At 29.6% G+C, this 22,162-nt stretch overlaps 3 protein-coding genes across 3 annotated transcripts; all 3 read left to right on the top strand.

Moving 5' to 3' along the window:
• Positions 1-245: 245 nt before the first annotated feature.
• On the top strand, positions 246-2,345 carry LOC148196815 (endo-1,3;1,4-beta-D-glucanase-like). Its single transcript, XM_088092973.1, has 7 exons — positions 246-443; positions 582-603; positions 769-895; positions 1,024-1,114; positions 1,232-1,321; positions 1,647-1,747; positions 2,072-2,345. Exons 1-7 carry the CDS (start codon positions 296-298, stop codon positions 2,213-2,215), a joined length of 723 nt encoding a protein of 240 aa, XP_087949099.1. The 5' UTR covers positions 246-295; the 3' UTR covers positions 2,216-2,345.
• A 5,421-nt stretch (positions 2,346-7,766) lies between these two features.
• On the top strand, positions 7,767-10,283 carry LOC124824347 (endo-1,3;1,4-beta-D-glucanase-like). Its single transcript, XM_088092971.1, has 7 exons — positions 7,767-7,955; positions 8,507-8,528; positions 8,784-8,910; positions 9,151-9,241; positions 9,324-9,413; positions 9,582-9,682; positions 9,979-10,283. Exons 1-7 carry the CDS (start codon positions 7,808-7,810, stop codon positions 10,120-10,122), a joined length of 723 nt encoding a protein of 240 aa, XP_087949097.1. The 5' UTR covers positions 7,767-7,807; the 3' UTR covers positions 10,123-10,283.
• A 7,015-nt stretch (positions 10,284-17,298) lies between these two features.
• Positions 17,299-19,874, top strand: LOC148196814 (endo-1,3;1,4-beta-D-glucanase-like). The gene is made up of 7 exons (XM_088092972.1): positions 17,299-17,484; positions 17,910-17,931; positions 18,189-18,315; positions 18,597-18,687; positions 18,770-18,859; positions 19,052-19,152; positions 19,544-19,874. The coding sequence occupies exons 1-7, from the start codon at positions 17,337-17,339 to the stop codon at positions 19,685-19,687; spliced, it is 723 nt and encodes a 240-aa protein (XP_087949098.1). The 5' UTR covers positions 17,299-17,336; the 3' UTR covers positions 19,688-19,874.
• The last annotated feature ends 2,288 nt before the right edge of the window (positions 19,875-22,162 follow it).

Genomic DNA, 22,162 nt, shown 5'->3' with positions numbered 1-22,162 from the left:
TAGTTGATACGTTGAATATTTGACCGCTTGATATTTTAAATGTTTAGTCTTCTTAAATGCATTTATTTATTTCTTTATTTTAAGTAGTAATAAAGAGAAAAAAAGTTATTTTTTAAGGTTATGGAAAGATAAAAAAGAGACTGGAGGAGAGCATTATTTATTTTAATTTTAATTTGAACCGTCCGGCTTATAAAAGACGTTGAAAAGGTCCACAGAGAAAGCTAGTAAGAGAGAATCCGTTCCCTATAAATATAAGAGTAGAGGGAAGAGCATAGGGAAAAAGACAAAGAGAGAAATGGTAGCAAGCGGATGCTTTTCAAACGCTCCTGTTCTCAACGCTTCGAGCGGCGTTGGTCACGTTATCAATGTCGGTGGTGTTAACTCCTACGTCACCGGTTCTCCTCTCGCCGTTCTCGCCATTCTTCTTGTTTCTGATGTTTATGGTATTCAACAATCTTCTTCTCTTCCGATAATTGGAGTCTTTGTGTGTTAATAATTCAGTTCGATGTATATGTGATTTCGTTCCTTTGTATCAGTTTTATTATCTTCATCTAACTTCACGCGCTCAATCTGTTTTGCAGGATTTAAAGCACCACTTCTAAGGTATGGTGCTTAATTTAAATTTAATTTAACAATTGAATGTCTAAACCACAAATTAAACACGCATTTGGTTTAATAATTTAATGTCTAAATCACAAATGAAGCTCGCAATTGATTTAATGTAATGTGTTCCGTGATGATCAATATTATCTGTTATGTACTGTGAAGGAAAATTGCAGACAAGGTTGCACATAATGGGTATTATGTCCTGGTTCCTGACTTCTTGCACGGTGACCCTTATGATCCTAAGAATGTGTCAAGGCCAACCCGTGTTTGGTTAAAAGATCATGAACCGGTTAATTCTTACTTAATTATACTTGCTTATTCTGATTTTGACAGAGGATTCACATGTTACAACATGTGACTTGTTTGAAAGTTGCACTGCATTTTGTGTGATGCTTACATTGCATATTAAATCTGTAGGGGAAAAGCTCTGAAGAAGCAAAATCTATTATTGAAGCCTTGAAAAGAAAAAATGTTTCCGCTGTTGGAGTTGCTGGTTTTTGTTGGGGAGGTGAGTGACTTTCACTGATTGGTGCTCTTTATCTCCTCTCTTAAGTGTCATTTTGCAATTTCTGGTCACCTTTGGAATAATTCACAGAATGTTCTGCGTTTTTTCTCTTGCTCTCAGCTAAGACCGTTACCAACCTAGCAAAAACTGAACTCATCCAAGCTTCTGTGCTATTACATCCATCATATATAGTTGTGGATGACATCCGTGGTATGAATTCTCAATATTTTGGATTGTTTCTTATTTTACATATTCCCTGTATACGATTCCCAAGTAGTACATTCTTAAAGGAAAATTTACTTTAACTAAACATGTTTTGATGCAAGACCAAGAAACATCCCACTCTGTCAATGATTCAAACGTTACAGAATCATTAATGTTTTTTTTATTTGAAAGAACACCTGCAATGACTGACATCAGTTTTTTTGTAATTTTATAAAATCTCCTTTCTTTCTGTCTTTCATTTCTTTAATGGTTGAATAAAGATATAAATCTTAAAGCAGTGATTGAGATAGTTAATTCTTTATCTTTTCAGGTGTTAATGTTCCAATTGCTATACTTGGAGCAGAGCATGACTCACTCTCTCCTCCAAAGCTTGTGAAAGAATTTGAAGAAGTCCTGAAAGCTAAACCTCAGGTACCATGAATGTTTTCTTCTTTTTCTGATTATGTACTCTAATTTAGTATTATCAGCTTGATGATTTGCTAATTAACTTTTGTAACCAGTTGCATATGTGTTTTTGATGTTATTGTTGCAAGTCAATTTTGTCTTTCTCTAGTTATACAAACTTGGCTAGCTTTTACATCAGACAAGTAAAATTTGAGTCGAACCAAATGAATTTGGCAATTAAGTTAATGATTTTTAGGCATCCAAAGTATCTGTTTATGGTCATTAATGGGCACATTTTGTCTCTTCTCTGGTGGAGTTTATGACTTGTGTACCAATTTTTGTTTTGTGCAGATTGATAGTTATGTAAAAGTATTTCCTAACGTCTCACATGGTTGGACTTTGAGGTACGACCCTACAGATCCTAAAGCTGCTATGGCTGCAGGGAACGCTCACAAAATCATGATAAATTGGTTTGATAAACATCTTAAGAAGTAAGAAATCTTGTAATGTGATTTTTTTTTTGTATCAATGCGTCATAATAATTCTATGTTTGATAAAAATAAATAAATTGTCACAACATATGTTATGGGTGTGACAAACTATAAAAAAAAATTGTCATTTTCCACCTAAAATTTGAAAAAAAAAAACAATTCTGAAATAGCCTATTTAATAAGTAGACAGGTTAAATAGTTTTTCTGTACTCAAATTATTATAAAAATTTGTTTTATCTCTAAATTAAATTGTATTTGATTTTTATAAATTATAAAGTATTTAATTTTGTATTTTATGAAAGTCAATGTAAATATATTTTTGTTGAAATGTTTTTCATATAATAAATGAAGTTTTATAATAAATTAAAATCTAATCGATTTTATGAGAAGAATGTTTTATATAATTATGTTATTCATGCTCGTATTAATTGCATTCAATAAAAAAATATACTAATTAAAATTATTCTCTCTCTGGCATAAATACAAGAATTTTACACTAATCCTTAATAAGTCCATTAAGTATAGAAGAATAATCTGTATAAAATACATAATACAAATAGTATAATAGTAATTAGTACATTTACTTGTAATTTATTTAACAATATATATTGTTGTATCATGCTTATTATGGATATCATTCTTAATATGTGTTATTATCATCTAATTTTATATTATTGTATGTAGTTGATTATGATTTTGTTTGAGTTTAATAAGTAAGCATAAACAAAATAAAAAAAAATATTTAAAAAACGCCTAGAGTATGTAACGGTTATTATCAAAATCAAAACATAAAGTGAATATTAGGCTTTGGTTTAGATAACCGCTATATTAAGTTTCAATTAATACTAAAACCGAAACATAAGTATTAGACTTCAGTTTTATAAACAATCGGAGTCTAAAATAAACAATTATTTTATTTTACACAATCAAAAATTTAATACTCCTTTACTTTCTAGTGAAAATTAAAACATAATCTCCTTTTTTTATTTTTTATTATGTAGTAACGTTTTTATACTTCGATTCTTCTATAATCAAAATTGAATATGTTTCGGTTAGTAACATAAGCCAAAAAATCATATATTTTTATTTTTATTAAATTTGTCTCATTTGATTAATTGATATAATAATCAAAATAACATGCAAAAACTCTTTTTTACACTAGTGACGTTAACATAAAACATTTACAAAATAGAGAAAATTCAATATATATATATATATATATATATATATATATATATATATATATATATATATATATATATATATATATATACGTACCTTATTTTATATAAATTTTAAAAGTTTACAAATGTTCGTGTATGAAATACAACTACACTAATAAACTATAAAGAACACAGAATAGTAAGTTAATCAGAATAAAATAAGTTACAAAAGGGATCATAATTATAAGCATATATTTTCAAACCAGTAGATTATATTAATCTCATTCAAAACACTTCGAGTCAATATGCAAACTCAAACTGAAGAGGATCTATACATACGTAATATCTAAATATCAAACAAATATATTTCAAAAAAATTGCATTGAACATGTCTATAAAAAATAACACATAATTCATTCTAAACACAATGATAGAGAATCTCAACTCTATAAGTGTTTGGTCATAAATTTTTGATATATTGTTTTTATATGGTTGAAAGAATTTTCAAGCCATTTATGATATATTGCGATAAGAGTGCATACTCTAAATCTCTTTTGAAATAAAAAAAAAAAGAGTTACTCTCTATCAGAACATTTTTTTTATATTAAATATCAGTTTATTAGTTTTTTCCGATGCTCTGGCAATTATAGTATTACAGTTTTTTAACTATTAAACTACGTTACTTTGTTATATTTTTTGTTATAATAAATATTGCCAGTTATTACACAATATATGTATATTATTTTGGTAATTCAAAATTTTCATATTATTTTTTAATATGTAATTAGTTTTAATTGTCACATTTTGATTATGGACTACTCTTTAATTGGAAGAATGTTAAATTAATCATGTACTAATCTTAGTTAATGATTAAAATATTATTTTTATTATTATTTGAGAATTAAAAAATATGATTATTTGAATCATATTGTAATTAGATTGGCCTAATAATGAATTGGGCCATGACTAATAATCGGACAGTTGACGAGTGCCTGTCTATTCTAAAAATATTATATATCTGCTCCACCAAACGACACGTCTTCTCTAAATAATTTCCTAAGATGTGTATAGAAAACAGTCAAGAATAGAATTCAGTGATGCTTACAGATAATTAGGTATATATTACCAATTATTCTATAATTACATTTTTTTCGTATTTATAATATTATTTTATAAAACTCCTTGATATTATTCGTAATTTAAAAAATTCAAATTCAAATTTCTCATTTCCAAATTTAACATTCTAAATAATATTTTCAATGTGGATCAGATATGTATACTAATTTTTTATGTTAATTAATATATATATATATAATTATTAAAAATTAAATATATGTAGAATTATCTTAATTATTAAATAAAATTAATACAATAAATATTTTTATATTAAAATTATAATTTTTAAATTATTATATTTTTAAAATAAAATATGATAATTTAATTATAATTTTTTATATTATTATTAACGGAGGTATTATTAGCTGCATCTGGACAATTTGTAGATATGTCTATCTACTGCTACTATGAATAAATGGATCACAATCTGATGACATTCATTTTTTAGTCAAACCAGAAAATCTTTCTACATAGAATGATTCAATCTAACACTAATTGTTTTAAACATTTAGAGCCATGTAAAAAAATATATTAATCCACGTTTCAAATATTAAATTCCAACATTATGTCTTTTCAATATATTTTTAATCCACTGGTCAACATCGGGTGTTACTTTAGTGTTTATTATATTCGAATTGTGTAGAGTATGGAACTGAAATGCCGGCAACAATCCTGCTCAAGATAGAATATACTAAGCAAATTAATACTACAATGTTAGACTTTTCAAACATTTTTCTTGATAAGATTATTTTCAATGTCAAAACAATATTAATTATTACTTCTTATTCTTTACTTAATTTTTTTAATTTATTGTAATCTGAAAATCAACAAAGATAAGATTTAATTTTTTTAATTTATTGTAATCTGAAAATCAACAAAGATAAGATTTTATAGATATTTCATCAAAATAAAAAATATCTATTAAAGGACCTTCTTTTGAAAAAACCGAGGAAGTATACTGCGAACCAATTATCGAAATAGATATATTTTTGGCTTTTCTAATTGTCGAATTTTTGAAAGATTTCTTTATTAAAATAGTATTTTTAAAGTTTAATATGACTAATTATTTTTTTTTATGATATATAAATAAAATAGATTTTTTTTATAAATATCTTAAGAAAAACTATCATTATTCACCCAACTTCTTTTATTTAAGGGAAGTTTTTTATACGAGGAAATATTCACTTAAAGTAAAAAAGACAAATTTTTAAACAAAATAAACAAATTTCTAAATAAATTTATTTAAAACATTATTCAATAAAAAAGGTTTAAACCCTTTAGTTGTTCCTATTTATGTGTGGTTTTCACATTTGATCCTTTCTTATTAGAATTCCTTGATTGAGTCTTTAAAAGTTCTAATTTGAATCAATTAAACCCATGCCGTTAAATTTAGTTAACGGGTTAAGTTTTTGTACAAGTAGGAAGTTGATGTGTTAATTTTTTGAAATGTGGCATGCTCATGTGAGAGTAAAGCTGGAGTTTATTGTCCCCTCCACCACCAACGCAAAGCCACCGCAAGAAGAAGCCATGCGAGACGAAGCTCCTCTTCGTCTCCTTTATCACGAAACACTTCCTGCAAAACTTGAAACACAGGAAGCCCCAAATCTCTTCACACCAGAAACCCTAAATTGCGACTGAAACTCAGGGTTATTGTACGTGCAGATTTGGACGGTAATGTGGCACTATGGAGGAGATATCACCCTTCCAAGCATCAACAGTGGGACCACAGCCTTGCACGTTGCAGTGCCAGAGGGGAACGTTGAAATTGTGAAATACCTTTTGGATCACGGGGCAAGCATTGACAAGCCGGACAAGCACGGCTGGACTGGCAAAGGTCTGGCATATCAGTAATCTCATACAGAAATAAAAGCCATTTTTGACTCCATTGGGGACCCTAAGGTTCAGTCTTTCGTTACCATTCCCGAGAAGCATAGTGGGTTTAGGTTCCTTGGAAGGTTTACTAGTGAGCCAACCATGCCTTCACCCCTTGACGACTCATTTCATGGAACGAATGCCTCTTGGAGCCAGAGCCAGAACCGTCCAAGGCGTAGGAGCAGCAATTATCATAATTCACTCTTAGGGATGATGGCAACAACACATAATGGGGAAAAGGACTTGCTTTTGCCTCTTCGTGACTGAAATGTTCACCTCTGGTACACTTAGACAGTAAGTTCCTTAGTTGCCACTACTATCCCGACAGCTACATTATTTTTGTCTCTGTGCATTCTAGATCTTGTATAGTGGGATCCTTTCTTCTTCTTTTTTACTTTTGCTTGTTTTAATTGTGAAATAGGTATAGACTACAACACAAGAGAGTTAACATCAGCGCCGTGAAGCATTGGTGTAGACAGATCTTGAATGGACTTTTCTATCTTCATAGTCACGATCTGCCTGTGATCCATAGAGATCTAAAATGTGATAACATATTTTTCAATGTAATAACATCTTCGCTGACCTGCAACACACACATGGGATGCAAATAACGAAACTTTTTCCTTCGCCCAAATCGTGAAATCACGAAACAACTCTTCTTTGCAAAACCCAACGTCGTGCCTCTTTTGCTTTCTACCTTAACCTCTATCAAACCTGGAATCTGAAATAGCATCTCCACGATTCACAAAGCTATTTTCCTTATTTATAGAGAGTGCTGAAAATGGAGAAGAATATTAGGATTGGGAATGACGAGAAGATGTAAAAAGGAGAAAAAGATGTCCAAATGCTACGTTTCAACTCTAAACATGTCACGTTTAAAGAAATTAACACGTTATCCTTTCACCTGTGTAAAAACTTAGCTCCGTTAACTAAATTTAATGTCAGGAGCTCAATTGATTCAAATTAACACTTATAAGGACTCAATTGAAAATTCTCATAAAGGATCAAAATAGAAAAATCCCACGTAAATAAAAATAACTAAAGGATTTAAAAAATATGTTTTTTTAGTATTTCTTAAAATACTTTATCATTATAATATCATTTCTTAAAAGTCACAGGGACACAAATATTTAAGAAATTTTTGTGAGAGATGTAAGAAAAATACTTTAGACAACACTTAACTGTGACAGATATTATCAACATAGTATATAGTTTAATGGCGGCTTAAATGGTATCGCATGTTACAAGCCTCGAATTTTGTATTTTTTGTGTGGTCAAAAACAGTGATAAGAGAATAGTAATTAAGCAAGTGGCATGTCCTTTCAATTTTCAAGTGGGGTCCATGCCCATGATTGTAATGACCATTCAAACCCTGCGTCAGTCATGCATAAAAGGTCAAATGGAATTAGGAATGTTCACAACAGAAGGAAAACAGAGAGACAACAATGGTGGGAAGTGAATGCTATTCCAACCCTCCCATTCTCAATGCTTCAAGTGGTGTTGGCTATGATACCAATATCGCCGGTGTTAACACCTATGTCACTGGTTCTCCTCTCGCCATTCTTGCCATCGTTCTTGTTTCTGATGTTTATGGTATTCTTTCTTCCAAATATATCAACACCATTATTACTCTTTGCTTCTGTATATATAATTTTATTGAAGTTCCAAACGTTGAATTTTTGTTCATTTATTGATTTTAAGTGACCAAACAGATTGAAAGAAAACCTGTCAGAAGCAGAAACCATCTAACGTAACTGGGTTCTGTTTCTTGTTATAGATACTACTGAAACCAGTGACTCAGTTATTCTATTTGTAACATAACTGAGTTCTGTTTCTTGTTAAGAGGACAAGACGATGGTGCTTTAATCTTTGTGTTTAATTAATTCAGTTTCGTCTATCTGTAATTTATTTTCTTCATTATGATTATTACGTGGATTAGAGATAAAGGTGAATTCATAGTAGATACAAATTTATAAGACTGAGTTGAAATGCATTGTGATGATTTTGAAATCAGCAATATATCAGTTTCCCTGAGACATTGTTAATTCCCTGTTTGGTGTATCTATTTGTTTGTTTCTGCCGACAGTTATATTACCTTTAACCAATATCTTTAACTAACTTTACATGCTCAATTTGTCTTGTAGGATTTAAACCACCACTATTAAGGTATGTTACTTTCAATGCCTAATTTACTCAGTTTATCTCTATTAGGTCATATGTACTGTCTTCCATTGTAAGCAAATACTGTTTCTATGGAGGCCAAAAGGCATAAAATGAATTGAATACTTAAGATAGTTTAATAACAAATATTTTTTGGGTAAATGAATGAACATTATGGTTTGAGTAAATTAAATTACAAAAGATACTTTGAAGAATGTTTAAAGTGGTCTAATTATTTGAATTGTTTGTTATGTTGCATAGGAAAATTGCAGACAAAGTTGCAAACCATGGGTATTTTGTGGCGGTTCCTGACTTCTTCCATGGAGAACCCTACAATCGTGACAATGCGAGCAGGCCTTTCACTCCTTGGTTAAATGATCATGACCCGGTTAGTTCTTGCAAGAAAAGAAATGTTCTTTCTGTTCTTCATAAGTCAACGTTAGGTTCTTATATTGGAATATTTAGATGTTTGGAGTCTGTAAGCTAAAGGGTCGCCACCATTTTATGTGGTGTCTGATTTGCAAATCAGATATCATGTCTGTTTGCGTTCAGATGAATAAAAATTGTGACTTTTCTGTAAACTGTAATACATTTTGTCTGATTCTGATATTATCTATTGAATGTGCAGGGAAAAGGTATTGAAACTGCAAAACCTATCATTGAAGCCTTGAAAAGAAAAGGTGCTTCTGCCGTGGGAGTTGCTGGTTTCTGTTGGGGTGGTAAGTGGCTTTGTATTTTGCAATTTCAAGCCACCTTAAGTATAAACTACAGAATGTAATGTGTGTTTTGTCTTTCTCTCAGCTAGGACTGTGACTAACCTTGGAAAAGCCAAACTTGTTCAAGCTTCTGTGCTATTACATCCATCATATATCACTGTGGATGACATCCGTGGTATGAATTCTCAATCAGATGACAAAAACTTCAACTTTTTGTGAATTTGACAGTATACAGTAAATCTCTTTTTGATGCTGTCTTTCATTTACCATTTGTTTATGGTTGAATAAAGATACAAATCTCGAAAGATGTCAGTTGTGAAAGAGTCACTTTGATCTTTTTCAGGTGTTGAAATTCCAATTGCTATACTTGGAGCTGAGCACGACTCACTCTCTCCTCCAAAGCTCCTAAATCAATTTAAACAAGTCTTAAATGCTAAACCTGAGGTACGATGAAACTTATTTTCCTTTTGTAGTAGTTATGTTCTGTCATTTTAGGTTTTTTATTTTTTAAAAAAATAAACATGTCATATGTCTTTAGACTTTGCTGCATGAACATGAATTTCATAGGATAAGAGGTGGGGACAATCAGAATTGTCAATTAATTAACACGTTTTACTTTTTAGTTATATCCAATATTTGTCAAAATAAACATTGTTTTATTTTCTATGGCCATGGACATATTTTGTCGAATATCTCTTCACTTTATTAGTACAAGTGTACTGAGTTTTTGTTTTGTGCAGATTGATAGTTATGTGAAGATATTTGCTAACGTCTCACATGGATGGACTGTGAGGTACGATCCTAATGATCCAAAAGCTGTGAAGGCTGCTGGGAAGGCTCATAAAATCATGATAAATTGGTTTGATAAACATCTTAAGAAGTGAGAACAATGTTGTCATCTCATGTTTGATTTGTATCCTTTTGTCTGCTTGAACAATGGAGAAGAGGAACTACCACTTTGTGTTTATCAAACAAATAAATTGTATCAAGACAAATGTTATCTGACAGATTAACCATAAAAATATCACAGAAGCCAATTTTTAAATGCTCTGTTTTTTCATTTCCAAATTTATTAAGGGTGGTATTAGTTTTCTAGATCTAACTAGTATGTCTTTTATTTTTATTTTTTGAATTAATAAAAATCAAAAATATTATTTTATATATTTATAACTAAAAAAGTAAGATAATAGTGGTTATTAATGCTTAAGAGTTTAAATGTAAAGAATAATGAATATTTTTTAAAACAATATTTTTATACATGAAATATTTTGGTTATTCCTAAGAATATTGAATAGATTGCGTTTTCAATAATATATGTTATTTTTTGTCAAATATTTGATAAATATATATATATATATATATATATATATATATATAAAATATTAGTTAAGTATGTATAAATATATGTAAATACAATTATATCATATCAAAGATAAACCTGGATATTTATGAATGTATGTTAATTTTTTTGGCAAGTATACCCAATCGTTCCATATAGAGTAAGTATTGTTTTTCTAAAGGACTTGTATAATACATAAAAATTCTTCCTTTTATAACTCACTTAAACATCAAAATGCACAAAATAACACAAGAAACTATTTTTGGTATTTTATCAAACAGTTGGTGTGCAAGAAATTATATTTAAAAGAAACTTTGTTGAAAATGAGTTTTGTGAATCATACGAAGATAAAACTTTGTACAATATATCATTATTTCATTCAAACATTCACATCAAGGCATACTAGTCCTAATCCCTCTATATTTATATATCAAAATGTTAATTCTTTAGTCAATTTAACATACAATTTGCATTAAGTCTGATGCTAAAAATGACCAAGTTATTGAGTCTATCCATATATCCCAAATCACTTAGGTGCTCTATCTATGTTGTTCATGTTCAAAGTTACTTTCCAGTAATAAAGACATTCAAATAACATTATATTTTCATACAATGTTATTAAATTCAAGAAAGAGCATATGAACGAACAACTATATATTGAACATGAAAATTACATCAGATCAATGGTGTATTGATGGCTTGAAGTAATCTTCGGAAGTTCCTGACATGTTTTTGTTTCTTTCCTTTGTCCGAAACTTCTATCAGAAGTTCTTTCTGTCTATTTCCCACATTAAAAGTCAATTGAAAAAATAACTAATTCGCTAAGCGTACAACTCTTTATGCGCTAAGCGAATATTCAACTGCAACATATGTGTAATTGTCCTTTATTCGCTTAGTGAGTTGTACTGATGTGCTGAGCGAATAAAACTTAATGTTGGCTTAGCGGGAAACATATGATAGCACCCCCACTTTGATGTATAGATTCCTGTACAATTTACTACACACTTTTATACTTTTAATTACAATTTTTCAATGAGAAAAACACATTATTTTATAAATAAATACAAATTTTGAGTTAATTAATAAGTTTGAAAACATTCGTACTTATCATGCATCCCATATGCTTGGTTCTATCCCACCTCCGCACCTTCGTACTATACATACATACGACGAAGAAACATAAGAAAACATTACAAGGTTAGGTTGAGATGTGAAGGATTTTTCGATAAGAATAAGGAAAACATTTACCTGGTAAGCCGAGGATGCTGTCCCAAAAACGAAGCTTGTAGGAAAAGTGCTTCGATTCAGAGAAAGAACTTCCACAACAGATGAGTGTTGTTGCGCAAAAGCAATCGGTGAGAGTGTGGTAAGAGCGAAGAACAGAAGCAGAATAAACCCTTTGCGTGCCATCTTCAGTGATGAACACTGTTTCTGCTTAATGCACAAATGCTACGTTCCTTTACACAATGCTCGAAAACTTTATAACTATTATAAATATATAATCATTATAAAATTATTGAAATTAACATGAAATTTTATAAACGAAAATAAATTGTAGAAAAATTTATTGACGAATTTTAAAATTTAAATTAAAAATAAATTTTACTAACGAAATTATTACAAATGAAAAATCTGAAAAATAAATCTATTAATAATTATATTTAGTTTACTAAAAAAATTCAATGATAAATTCATCTATAATATAAATTTTATTTACTGATAAAGAATCTGTTAATAAAAATTATCAATAATTTAAAATGCATATTAACTAAACTGATGTTAATAGTCAGAACCATTAAATTCCCCATCTTAGTGGGAAACGTGTGTCTGCAAGAGGGGAATGAGACTCAGGAAGTGGGAGACAGGTGGCTGTAGGAGAGTGGACGATCGGTTTGCTGAGGAAATATATAATATCTCAAAATTTTAAAAGCTGGTTCCACTTTCTGCAGGCAATCTTCTCCTCCAAACCTTTTGAACTCGTTTCTCCTCCTTCTCTCTAACTTCTCTCTAAAATTATCATCTTTTCCTCCATTAATTCTCACGTTTTCTTCCATCTGATCATCCATCAGAGTGTATGTAAGGTTGTTGGTAGCAAGGATCCTCCTTTCAACCGATCGTTTAGTGGTTTGAACTGGTAGGTTCTTTTACTTCTAAGAAAATCTAGTTTTTGGGTACATGCAAGTTTAGTTTCTGGTTTCATGTAGTTGTCTTCTTCTTTTTCTTCAAATCTGATCATATTTTCGATCCTTGGGTTGGTTCGTTTCTTTAAACAGTGAATCTTGGCGTTTGAGTGTTGGTCGTGGTGCAAAGTTTATATTGTGAGCGATCGGTCTGTTAAGAGGTAAGGGAAGCTATTAAATTTAATTATGCATGTGATGGTTTTGTGTATGTATGGAATGAATTGATTGGTGATTTGTATATGAGTGTATGAAATGTATGTTTCTGGGTTTTGGGTGGTTCTGTATAAGTCTATAGGGATTATGCAAAGTTATGCAGAAGAGTTGGATGTTCGGTCTCAACCTTTCGGTCATGGTCAGTTAATAAGTTATCAATAGAGCTAGCATTTTAGCCTTGCTAGTGTATAACCGTTCAGTTTATAGGAAGTGATTAATATATCAAGTGTTGATGGTTATATACATTTATAATCAGTTTTATTGGATTAGGTATTTTGGTTTGTGATAGCTCATATATTATTATTAGTAGACTTTGTACTTGGACTAGGCTTAAAATACATTTGTTTATGATCAGATACAAGTTTATGTATATTTCAGCTAAAATGTCTTAACGTTCGGTTTCCTTAACAGTATTAGGTTTGATGAAGTTTGTAAGAGTAATCATAAGTGTTTGGTATAAGCTCTAGGCGTTCGGTTTTGTCAAATAAGTGAAATACCGTTCGGTCTTACACCAAGGGTCAGTAGTTATAAGTGTTCAGTATAAGCTCTAAGCGTTCGGTTTTATCAGATAATGAAATAGCGTTCGTTATTGCGTTGAGGATAGTGAAATACGTTCATTCTAGTGTGGAGGATAGTTAAATATGATTCGGTCTTATATTAAGTATTTGGTTTGATTAGAGTGTTCTATTCTTAAAAATGTGTTCGGCTCATGTCAAAGTTTTAACTATTAAATAAACGTTCGGTCATATTCGTCTATTGTTTTGATCCTTTCCATTCGGTTGTAATTAATAGTGGTGTTATTTGAGCGTTCGGTCTTCTTATGTGAAATGTTGTTTGATCTTTCAATGCTGATGTTATGGCCTGGTGTTGGTTGTTTATTACAACAATGATCTATTATGTATGGGAAATATTATTGGTATTCAAATAAAAGTTTATGTTTCAAGTAATGTAGAAGAGAATTCCGGAGAGGAATGTCTCAGTGTAAGGATAATGTGGTGGTAAAGTATGAATACAGATAGTGAAATTCACAGAGTTCATCCTGATATTCTGATGATTACCAGTTCTCAAGTAGAGATGGGTAAGTCATTATGTGAGAATGACGGGAGGTCCTAGCCCATAGGTTCTTGGGTGAGTTATAACAGACTAACCTCGGGTGGCAGCTGATGTTTTTTCAGTTACTACACCACCCGAGTGCACGAACGATCTTAAGCTACGTATTCATACAATTCGGATGGTCAAGTCAAGTGTCAGTTGTACAATGAATCATGATATTCAAGTTATGTATGATATTTTCGTTGGCTCTTGTATGCTATAGCGTTCGGTTTGTAATGATTTGTAGTTTTATTACATGTATGAATGCATGCTCAATTGAATTATAGTAGCTTACCCTTATTTTCTGTTTTTATTCATGTTGTCGTTCGATTTTCTATTGCAATGATCATCCTTGTTGGATGTGAGCAGAAGGGGAAGATCTTACGCTGGAACATGAGCTGGACGGTGAGACTCTTGTTGAATAGGAGATGACTGTTCGGTCATATAGTGTAGATAGTTTTGGTGAACCGACCGTTCACTATTTCGTTCTGTAAATATAACCGTTCGGTTATATAATGAACGTTCGATAGTAGTATAGGAAGCTCTTGTAAAGTTCAAAAATTTTATGGTTATTTTTGTAATAACTATAAGTTTGACTTTATTATTGTAGTAACTGTTCTATCATATTATTAAATGTTGACACCTGTATATAGTTGTGTGCTATATTTTTGGGATGTTAAATTAACACTTTTAATTTTTTCACTACTAATTATAGATATTTATTACTTTGTTAATTTTGGTGTTTATTAATTCATTAATTAGTTCATTAAATTTTACTCAGAAAAATAAATTTAATTATAGAAAAAAAATTTATTTCAAAATTAATATTTTTTTCAACATTAATTAATGATGTTCTGATATTCTTTTAGTTTTTATTGATAAAAAAATAATATTAATTATGAAAAGCAGTTATCCTAATTTTTTTTTATAATATAATACTTTATCACCATTAATTATTAAAATTTTATTTCTATTTTAATTTTTGTGTTAATTAATGAATTCATTCATTCATTTAAATTTTACTGGTAAAACAACTCACAGGGACCGTTGACTGCCCCCACAGACCACCACCAGGCTTTCCAGTGTGCTTTGTCCTCACTCGCACACTTTCTGGGAAAACTTCCCAGAAGGTCACCCATCCCAGAATTGCTTCAGGCTAAGCACGCTTAACCATGGAGTTCTTATGAGTCAGACTACCGAAAAGTAAATGCATTTTGGTGATATGAGTAGTCAAATCAATTCCTTTAAGCTATCCTTCAACCGTATAGTCCCATACCTATACAGTCTCCAGATCCCTCTCATTCCGGTGTATGTTCGATTCATCCATGTACCCCTTCCACCCGAAGCTGCCAGGAGCCGCTCCTTGTCTGTGCCCCCTGCACCATGCTTCTTGCACCGGCGTCACTCCCCGCCCTCGTCAGTGCCCGGGTGTCACATCTATTATAGTATAAGATTGTTTTTCCATTAATTATTGATATTTTAATTTTTTTTATTTTTGAGTCAATTAATTAATTATTTTATTTACATTTTATTAATAAAACTAATTAATCAATTAATTGATAAAATTAATTTATTCATTTATTTAAATCCTAGTTTGAGATGTATTAGAAAATTGTTAACTATTAATCCAACTAGTGATGTGAAGTTGAGAAGGATGCACTTCAAATGATAGTTACATATGAGTGGGTTAAGAAATGCATATAGAATACCAATTTTGATTTTGTTGTTGTAACAGTTGAAGGTTCTACTTTGAAAGTGAAATAACATTACTATTTACTTTGTTATTCACTGGTTAAGATCAATAATATAATACGGATAACGTGTCTTACCATTTCTTTATTAAATTTAATATGTGGATTACAATCTATATTTTGTAAACAAAAGAGTATTTTGTAAAGAAAATAATAAATTGTTTTTATGGATCAATCTTTTTGTGTTAAATATTAAAATATATTTATTTACAATAAATTTTATTATGCCTTTGATGTGTACTATAATATAATAATACTTAACTCTTGACGTTAATAAATACATTTTATATATTAAGGAAATAAAATGTAAAAAATGTCAAATACATTTAATATTTCAAAATATCTATTAATTTTTTAATCAATACATCTATCTCTTATATGATTTAAAATCATATATCTAACTTAAAAAGTATAATAACTAATTATTTTTTATGATTAAATTTGATTTCTATTTAGTAATTTTCTTAAAAGAACTATCATTATTGATCCAACTTCTTTTATTTAAGGGAAGTTTTTTATACGAGGAAAGATTGACTTAAAGTAAAAGGACAAATTTTTAAACAAAATTAAACAAATTTCTTAATAAAATTTATTTAAAACATTATTCAATTAAAAAAATGAGTTTTTTTAGTATTTCTTAAAATACTTTATCATTATAATATCATTTCTTACAAACGAAGTCGACAGCAAATATTTGAGATATTTGTGTGAGAGATGTAAGAAAAATACTTTAAACAACACTTAACTCTCACAGATATTATCATAGTAGGATATACTTTAAAAAGAAAAAAAACAAAAAAAAACAGTAACATGGTACACTTTTACGTTCATTTGACACAGAATACAAGAATAAAAAAGTTATAAAAATATAAACTTTTGTATTTTTCAAAATAAAAAAGAGTAAAAAGTAAGGAAAAATAGTATCAAATAAATATAAAAAATTTAGATGTGTCAAAAGAATCATTTTTTCTTTTTAAAAAAATACAAAATTTTACTTTTTATAACTATTTTACTCTTATATTTAATATCAAATAAATAAATGTAAAAGTATATCATGTTACCTTACTTTAATAGACCATTATATTTTAACAACTTTTTGACCACAAATTATGTGTCAATATATTTTATTGGTTCGTGTATTTGAAACGAATAAGTTGTCACATAAACTATTATAAAAAGATTATAAAAAAAAGTGGTTAAACATGCATTTTCCTATTTTAATATTTTAGATCATAATATTTTAACAATTTTTTTTAAAATAAACCAATTATTATAAAAAATTGTTAAAAACTGCTTTAACAGCTGCTTACAGGATGTTACAAACCTCGAATTTTGTATTGTTTTGTGTGGTCAACAACAGTGACCAGAGAATAGTAATTAAGGAAGTGGAACGTCCTTTCAAGTTTCATGTGGGGCCCATGGGCATGACTGTAATGACCATTCAAACCCTGCATCAGTCATGCATATAAGGTAAAATGGAGATAGGAGTTTGAGCACAGCAGAAGGAAAACAGAGAGACAACAATGGTGGGAAGTGAATGCTATTCGAACCCTCCCATTCTCAATGCTTCAGGTGGTGTTGGCTATGATACCAATATCGCCGGTGTTAACACCTATGTCACTGGTTCTCCTCTAGCCGTTCTTGCCATTGTTCTTGTTTCTGATATTTTTGGTATTCTTTCTTCCAGATATATCAACACCATTGTTACTCTTTGCTTCTGTACAGATAATTTTATTGAAGTTCCAAACGTTGAAATTTTTGTTCATTTATTGATTTTAAGTGACCAAACAAACAGATTGAAAGAAAACATGTCAGAAGCAGAAAGCATCTAACATAACTGGGTTCTGTTTCTTGTTAATAGAATACCGAAACCAGTGACTTAGTTATTCTTGTGATTCATTCTTCGATTGGTTTACAAATAGAAAAAATATTTCTTGTGATGCATTGTGATAATTTTGAAAACACCAATATATCAGTTTCCCTGACATTCTTAATTCCCTGTTTGGTGTATCTTGTTTGTTTCTACCGACAATTATATTAATATTACCATTAACCAATATCTTTAATTAACGTTACATTCTCAATTTGTCTCGTAGGATTTAAACCACCACTTTTAAGGTATGTTACTTTCAATGCCTGATTTACTCAGTTTATCTCTCTATTAGGCCATATGTACTGTCTTCCATTGTAAGCAAATACTGTTTCTATGGAGGCCAAAAGGCATAAAATGAATTGAATTCTTAAGATAGTTTAATAACAAATATTTTTTGGGTAAATGAATGAACACTATGGTTTGAGTAAATTAAATTACAAAAGATACTTTGAAGTATGTTTAAAGTGGTATAATTATTTGAATTGTTTGTTATGTTGCATAGGAAAATTGCGGACAAAGTTGCAAACCATGGGTATTTTGTGGCGGTTCCTGACTTCTTCAATGGAGAACCCTACAATAGTGAGAATGTGAGCAGGCCCTTCGATGCTTGGTTTAAAGATCATGACCCGGTTAGTTCTCACTTAATGACAATTGCTTCTTTATCATTTATCATTGATTTAGCAAGAAAAAAAATGTTCTTTCTGTTCTTTATAAGTCAATGTTAGGTTCTTATATTGGAATTTTTAGATGTTTGGACTCTGTAAGCTAAAGGGTGGCCACCATTTTATGTGGTGTCTGATTTGCAAATCAAATATCATGTCAGTTTGAGTTGAGATGAATAAAAATTGTGACTTTTCTGTAATCTGTAATACATTTTGTCTGATTGTCACATTACCTATTAAATGTGCAGGCAAAAGGTATTGAAACTGCAAAACCTATCATTGAAGCCTTGAAAAGGAAAGGTGCTTCTGCTGTGGGATTTGCTGGTTTCTGTTGGGGTGGTAAGTGGCTTTGTATTTTGCAATTTCAGTTCACCTGAAGTGTAAACTACAGAATGTAATGTGTGTTTTCTCTTTCTCTCAGCTAGGACTGTAACTGACCTTGGAAAAGCCAAACTTATTCAAGCTTCTGTGCTATTACATCCATCATTTATCACTGTGGATGACGTCCGTGGTATGAATTCTCAATGAGATGACAAAAACTTCAACTTTTTGTGAATTTGACAGTATAGTGGTTGTGTTTTCTTGTAAATCTCTTTTTGATGTTGTCTTTCATTTACCATTTGTTTATGGTTGAATAAAGATACAAATCTCATAAGCAGTGATTGGATGTTAGTTGTGAAAGAGTTACTTTAATCTTTTTCAGGTGTTGAAGTTCCAATTGCTATACTTGGAGCTGAGCATGACTCAATCGCTCCTCCAAAGCTCATAAATCAATTTAAACAAGTCTTAGATGCTAAACCTGAGGTACAATGAAACTTATTTTCCTTTTGTAGTAGTTATGTTCTGTCATTTTAGGTTTTTTTTTTTTAAAAAAAATAAACATGTCATGTGTCTTTAGACATTGCTGCATGAACAAGAATTTCATAGGATAAGAGGTGGTATTAGTAGGTGAATTTTAAGCCTTACTCAATCCCATAAAACCGACTTATAGGTGAGGTTTGCATTCACTTATAAACTATGAATTGATCTTATCTCTAGTCGATAGGTGGACAATCAGAACTGAGAATTAATTAATACTTTTTAGTTATCGAATATTTGTCAAAATAAAGAAATGGTTTATTTTGTATGGGCATTGATGGACATATTTTGTCGAATATCTCTTCACTTTATTAGTACTGAGTTTTGCTTTGTGCAGATTGATAGTTATGTGAAGATATTTGCTAACGTCTCACATGGATGGACGGTGAGATACGATCCTAATGACCCAAAAGCTGTGGAGGCTGCAGGGGAGGCTCATACAGTCATGATAAACTGGTTTGATAAACATCTTAAGAAGTGAGAAATATGTTGTCATGTGATGTTTGATTTGTATCCTTTTGTCTGCTTCAAGAATGGAGAAGAGGAGCTACCGCGTTGTGTTTATCAAACAAATAAATTGTATCACGACAAATGTTATGTGACAAATTAACCATAAAAGTATGACAGATGCCAATTTTCAAATGCTCTGTTTAAAGTTTATTTTCAAATTTATCAAGGGTGGTATTAGTTTTTTCAGATCTAACTAGTATGTCTTTTATTTTTATTTTTTAAATTAATAAAAGTAAAAAATATTATTTTATATATTTATAAATAAAAAAAAGTAAGATAATAGTGGTTATTAATGCTTAAGAGTTTAAATGTAAGGAATAATGCATACTTTCTAAAACAATATTTGTATACATGAAATATTTTGGTTATTCGTAAGAATATTGAATAAAATGCGTTTTCAATAATATATGTTTTTTTTTTATCAAAATTGTATCTCCCGGGACGTTTAATCATGGACTTCTTATGAGTTAGGCTACCGAAAAACAAATGAATTTGGTGATATGAGTAGTCAAATCAATCCCTTTAAGCTATCCTTCAACTGTATAGTCTCATACCTATACAATCTCTAGATCCCTCTCATTCCGGTGTATGTTTGATTCGTCCATGTGCCCCTTCCACTGGATGCCAGGAGTCGCTCCTTGTCAGTGTCCCTTGCACTTCGTGTCTCTGGCACCGACGATCACTTCTTGCCCTCGTCAGTGCCCGAGTGTCACAAAAATGATGTCTATAAATTTTGATAAATATATATATATAAAATATTAGTTTTAGAAAATATTTAAGTATGTATAAATATTATGTAAATATTTAATATTTTAGAAACTATTTGAAGATATGTCTATTTATGTGAAAAAGAGAGAAATATTTTCTAAAGAAAATAAGAAATTGTTTTTATGGATAATTTTTTGTATTAAATATTAAAATATATTTGTTTACAAAAAAAAATTATTATGCATTTGATGTGTACTATAATATAATGATACTTAATTAAATTTTTGACATGAATAAATACATTTTATATATTTAGAAAATAAAATGTAATAAATGTCATACATTTAATATTTCAAAATATCTATTAATTTTTTAATTAATACATCTATTTCTTATATGATTTAAAATCATGTATCTAACTTAAACACTATAATAACTAGTTATTTTTTATAATTAAATTTGATTTCTATTTAGTAATTTTCTTAAAAAATAAGAAAAATATTGTAGTAAATTGGTGAAACGAAGAGTAAATGAGAGAAAAATTTAAATAATGATGAGCTGTCACGGTATTAAATGGAAGTAATAAGGTATTTTTCTTTTATAGTTTATTTTCTTAATAATATAATAGATTAAAATAAATAGTTAAAACTCTAATTGAATGGGATTCAGATTATCTTAAACTTTACTTCGCTTGTTCTATTTTAAAATATACTACAACTTTCTACATCATGTGTTCCGGAAAAAAATTGCGTAAAATTTTAGATAAATTTTAGAAGTTATTCAAAGTTTAAAAAGAAAAATATTTGTAAAAAATAAACATTTTTTATTTTTAAATATATAAAATATTCATTATCTATTTAACTTTAATCTTCTCACTTATAAAATATGTCCTTTAATTAATCAGTTTTTCTTATCTAGATAAATAAGAAAAACTTACATCTTACATGATTATGGAAAGTAATTCCAATGGTATATCAATGGCACAATCAAATCATGGTGGTCGTTTTGCGCTTAATTGTTCTAACCCCAAGCAAGTAATTATATTATCGGTTTAAATAATTTTTCTACTCTCGTTGTAAAAATGCAGATTTTTCTTAAAATTCTTCTCAATTAAAAAATTATCTGGTCTCCTATATTTTTTTTTTATCTTTATTGTTCAGTAAGATTCTTCATGTGGTAATTTGTAATTAAATAACACTTCAATTATTGAGTAGAATTTTTATTTTTATTTTTATTTTTATTTTAAGGGTAGCAAACACGACACTTCAATTATAAGTTGAAATTTTTAACTCATTAACTCATCTGGACTCGTCTCCCATAGGCAAGTGGATGCATTGGTCAGTAACTTTTTATGTATACAATATGTGTAAAAAGTAAAAATGACATTAACATTAAAATAAATAGAACTATAATCTTTTGGATTGTGACCTTATATTTTAATTATATAATCGTATCAAGTTTTACGAATTATAGTATAATTGCTGTTAGTAGATATAGAAATTTGAAGAACACTTAAATAAATTCAAAGTAAAACACTGGTTAAAGGGCAAAGCAGACACATGGCAAGAGTAATAAAGAAATAGAAAGTATGGTGTTTTTCTTGCTTGGGTTTATCTCACGAAACGGCGAAAACGACAGGAGAAAGAGAATCATGTTTGAAAATTATATACGCGGTTTTGAAAATCCGGCCATGCCTGCAGTGCAGTCTATATATTTGCGCATTAAATAGAATCATCAC

This window comes from Vigna umbellata, chromosome 6 (assembly GCF_029865625.1).
Source record: "Vigna umbellata cultivar VRB3 chromosome 6, Vumbellata_1.0, whole genome shotgun sequence".
NCBI classification, from domain to species: Eukaryota; Viridiplantae; Streptophyta; class Magnoliopsida; order Fabales; family Fabaceae; genus Vigna; species Vigna umbellata.
Note: the sequence above shows the minus strand (reverse complement) of the source record. Positions and strands in the feature narration are given on the sequence as shown.

Excerpts from the sequence above, each read along its gene's own strand:
- LOC148196814 (XM_088092972.1), top strand. The coding sequence starts at position 17,337 with ATGGTGGGAAGTGAATGCTATTCGAACCCTCCCATTCTCAATGCTTCA. Across the intron at positions 17,485-17,909 it reads TCTTGTTTCTGATATTTTTG|GATTTAAACCACCACTTTTA; the intron begins GTATTCTTTCTT and ends TTTGTCTCGTAG. Across the intron at positions 17,932-18,188 it reads TTTAAACCACCACTTTTAAG|GAAAATTGCGGACAAAGTTG; the intron begins GTATGTTACTTT and ends TATGTTGCATAG.
- LOC124824347 (XM_088092971.1), top strand. The coding sequence starts at position 7,808 with ATGGTGGGAAGTGAATGCTATTCCAACCCTCCCATTCTCAATGCTTCA. Across the intron at positions 7,956-8,506 it reads TCTTGTTTCTGATGTTTATG|GATTTAAACCACCACTATTA; the intron begins GTATTCTTTCTT and ends TTTGTCTTGTAG. Across the intron at positions 9,414-9,581 it reads CACTGTGGATGACATCCGTG|GTGTTGAAATTCCAATTGCT; the intron begins GTATGAATTCTC and ends GATCTTTTTCAG.
- LOC148196815 (XM_088092973.1), top strand. The coding sequence starts at position 296 with ATGGTAGCAAGCGGATGCTTTTCAAACGCTCCTGTTCTCAACGCTTCG. Across the intron at positions 896-1,023 it reads GGTTAAAAGATCATGAACCG|GGGAAAAGCTCTGAAGAAGC; the intron begins GTTAATTCTTAC and ends TTAAATCTGTAG. Across the intron at positions 1,322-1,646 it reads AGTTGTGGATGACATCCGTG|GTGTTAATGTTCCAATTGCT; the intron begins GTATGAATTCTC and ends TTATCTTTTCAG.